This window comes from Sinocyclocheilus grahami, unplaced genomic scaffold (genome assembly GCF_001515645.1).
Source record: "Sinocyclocheilus grahami isolate Dianchi unplaced genomic scaffold, SAMN03320097.WGS_v1.1 scaffold196.1, whole genome shotgun sequence".
NCBI classification, from domain to species: Eukaryota; Metazoa; Chordata; class Actinopteri; order Cypriniformes; family Cyprinidae; genus Sinocyclocheilus; species Sinocyclocheilus grahami.
The window spans coordinates 452,311-456,069 of NW_015505375.1; the positions used below are offsets into that span (position 1 = coordinate 452,311).

The following is a 3,759-nucleotide window of genomic DNA, read 5'->3' on the forward strand; positions in this document are numbered from 1 at the left end:
TACACATGTATATATATATATATATATATATATATATATATATATATATATATACACACATTAATAAACAATTTATTCTCACTTAATTAGGCGGCGCTAGAATTTTATGTCAATAGATGACCTAATTACACCTTCCAAAATTAGAAATTTCTAATAAACAACCAAATGCTCATTGCTATGCCTCTTGAATGAGAATCACATCTCTCTAGCTGCAGGAGACTTACCTTTTCCATTTCCATGAAGTCTTCATCTAATTTAGTTCCCTCTGCCCCACCGACCTTCTCACTAACTCTCTGCAAAATAAGACAGGACAGTTTTAGGTTTTGTAATTAATTCTGAATTTTGTCCAGAACAATACATTTTTGTAAATTCTTTTTCCTTTTCCTTCGAATTTTCCACGGACCCCTTAGCTTAAAAACATATACATAACATCCTGTCTCTGGACCACAAATTTATCCCAAACACATCTTAAACTTGTACACTGATGCAATATGCTGCATTAAAACAAAAACAAACAAACAAACAATAAATAAATAAATGAGAAAAATCTTAAACTGAGGTCTGAAATCTTTCAATCATATAAGGTCATTGTAGAATATCGAAGAAACATCTTTCATTATTTGGAGTCTGCTTATGTCAGTTATCTAATACAGTGGATCTCAACACTTCCCCTGGACTACCCTTATGACTACACAAGGGACTGATTTTTATATTCAAGTTTTTAATTTCTGTTAGTGTCCACTAAACATTTCTACCTGTAAACCTAAAGAAATTTTATTGTTCACAATTCTGTAATTTGGAGTCAACAGTCAATATTCAAGTCAACTGGTTATGGTTCTAGATCAAATCCAAAGTTAAGACTCAACTTAAAGTCTCAGACTCAAGTTTCCATCTCTGCAATAAAACATATTTTAAGGCAGAAAAGAAACTAAGTTCTAACGGAACAATATAGTACTTAGAAGGTGGTATGTACTGGTTGTCAGCAATATGAGCTACCATTAATACAGAGCAAAACAATATTTTGTGTACGGGGCACTACATGTGATTAATGTAGTAAATGCTAAAAATAGCACCTCAGCAGAAAACTAATTTGACAAATTAGTAATCCACTAATCCAAGTTGATGCTAAAAATAAACAATATTTAATTATATCTAGCTGTATCTTTTAAGTCAGTTATTTAATACTTCTGCTGTACTTTGCTATTGGAAATAAAACCATTATCAATGCAGTACTTTATTCCAGAGCATTAAACATTCAAACATTTTCTTTCTGAAGACGTTATACTTCTACAAATACACCAAGTTAAAGACTTGCCGTGTCTGCCAAAGGTTTGTCTGTGCCACAGGCTTTACTCAAAGTTACAAACTTAATCAGAACACCTTCTTGCTCATGATTGAGCTGTCACTGTGTTAAGAAGATTTGAGGGCAAAGATACTAAGACATCCCAAGGGACTGGAAGAACGTGGCTGCCAAGTATTATATGGTGAGAATAACTCAAAATTAGCCAATTTCATACAGAGACTCCAATTTAGGAATATCTTCAATACCAATGAGATGCTACACGTCTTATTGTAATAAAAATACTTAGTATTGCAAAGAATCATACGAATGAGGGGATTCTGATAAAGTAAACTATATAAAATGAGAAAAAAAGTCAAACATGCTTAAAAGGCAAGACTCTGACTGCTTTCATTAAGTCTGGTTTGCTGAAGTTGATTTCTTAAGGTAGGTTTTGAAATGCTTTCATTGACTGTGAGCTACTTTTAACTAAAATGTGGACATATAGTAGATTAACAATTACTTAACTGGCCTACAGAGTAATAGCTCTCATAAAAATTACATCAACAATAGTATAACAAACTTAATTACGTAAATTAAAGTGAAGTACATTAAATATTATGTACAGTGGGTACGGAAAGTATTCAGACCCCCTTAAATTTTTCACTCTGTTATATTGCAGCCATTTGCTAAAATCATTTAAGTTAATTTTTTTCCCTCATTAATGTACACACAGCACCCCATATTGACAGAAAAACACAGAATTGTTGACATTTTTGCAGATTTATTAAAAAAGAAAAACTGAAATATCACATGAACACCTTAAAAGCAATTTCCTACAATTCAAAGAAATGAACAGTTCACTTTAACTACAGCCAATAAACACATTATGAATTACAAACAAATTAAATCAGACTGATTCAGCAATGAACTTCACTTTAATATAAAAGATGATCTTTGATTTGGGTGAACTTATCAATGATTACCTGTCGAGGTCTGGCAGTTCATGAATGAATGAATGCATTTTCAATGGAAAGCATAGTGAGGGTGTTTAATCTCTGTTGACCCAAGACATTTCATTAAAAAAAGAAATGAACATAAATCAAAATACAGATGGATGACAGCAACATACCAGTCCCTTATTTAAAATGATTACTGGCCTACATTTCCTAATTCATCATTACTCCTAGTCTGGTACTGTTCAGGGAATGAAAATTAATATTGATTAAGCAGGTTTATTTGATAAATGCTGATTACATGTATATACAGAAATACTCCAGTAGCTGTACACTTTACTGTACAACATCCTTTTCGAAATAAAATCTTAATCAGAATATGGACCTTAATTGGAATTACAACAAATAAAAACGGATCACAGACTAAATGTTTTCACCTTTGCTTTGTTGATCTTCATTTTTGAATAGTCTACTGAAGCAATTTCCTTTGGGTTCTATTAAACAAATTTAATTTGCATATATTATTTGCATATTTTATTTGTAATTAGATTCATGCCACATTTCAAAGTAGTATCCTGCGCTAGCATAATGTAAGATTTAAATCAAAATCATCATTCAGCAAACAGTGATGAACATATACAGGTTTATATACCCAAGGAGGCAATACACACACACACACACACACACCTGTGCAGCTCAGGCCAATCATTCAAGAAGCCAGGAACACTGAAAAGAGGACATACGATCATAAATCCTTGAGATACACCGACAGTCGCTTAATCTCATCTGAAAAGAAAGGCTTTTACTCTGAGATTACTCCCACATAACTTAAAAAAACAGCTGTGAGTAATATTAGCTGGATGGGAAACAGTGACCTACCAGACATGTATCAAAATACATGGTCATAACTGTCTCAAAATACAATCTTAAAATAATAAATTTTAATGGTAGAACTATGCTATTAATTATCTTACGGTGGTGTTTAAAGGGGTTATCTGACGCGTTTTCAAGTTTTCCTTTCTCTTTGGAGTGTTACAAGCTGATTGTGCATAGATAAGATTCCTGAAGTTGGAAAGACTAAAGTCTCAAAACCAAAGAGATATTCTTTATCAAAGTTAAGACTCTGCCACGCCCCCCTAAAACGGCTCTTTCCAACACGCCCCCACATATCTACCTCACTATGTGGAAATATTAGCATAATGCCGCCCAAATGTGCATGCAAAGAAAGACGACGTGGTTTCAGTAACCGCAGTTAGTGTTGAAGCAGCCATGTCAGGGAGACGCTGTGTGTTTCTAGGTGAAAGCAAAAGCACTTTATTTGGCCTTCCGAAAGTAGATGCATTTAGGAATCTTTAAGATTACTTACAACAGAACAGCAATGCATTTTATGGACGACCGTTTCGTGAACCTAGGAGAGGAGGTAATTCTGACTTTGCTATGACAATCTGGCGCTTCTGAATCAGCTACTGTTTTGTTATTAGTTTAAGTATTTGCTATTGACTGTTCAAATGCGGAGTTTTGCGC

The 3,759-nt window shown here is 33.5% G+C and overlaps 1 protein-coding gene across 1 annotated transcript in view; it reads right to left on the reverse strand.

Annotated features, from left to right (window-relative positions):
* Positions 1-3,759, reverse strand: part of sh3gl2a (SH3 domain containing GRB2 like 2a, endophilin A1) — a 25,435-nt gene that overhangs the window by 13,867 nt on the left and 7,809 nt on the right. The window contains exon 2 of the mRNA XM_016285344.1: positions 225-293. Coding sequence (XP_016140830.1) covers positions 225-293 — 69 coding nt within the window. The remainder of the gene's footprint in view (positions 1-224; positions 294-3,759) is intronic.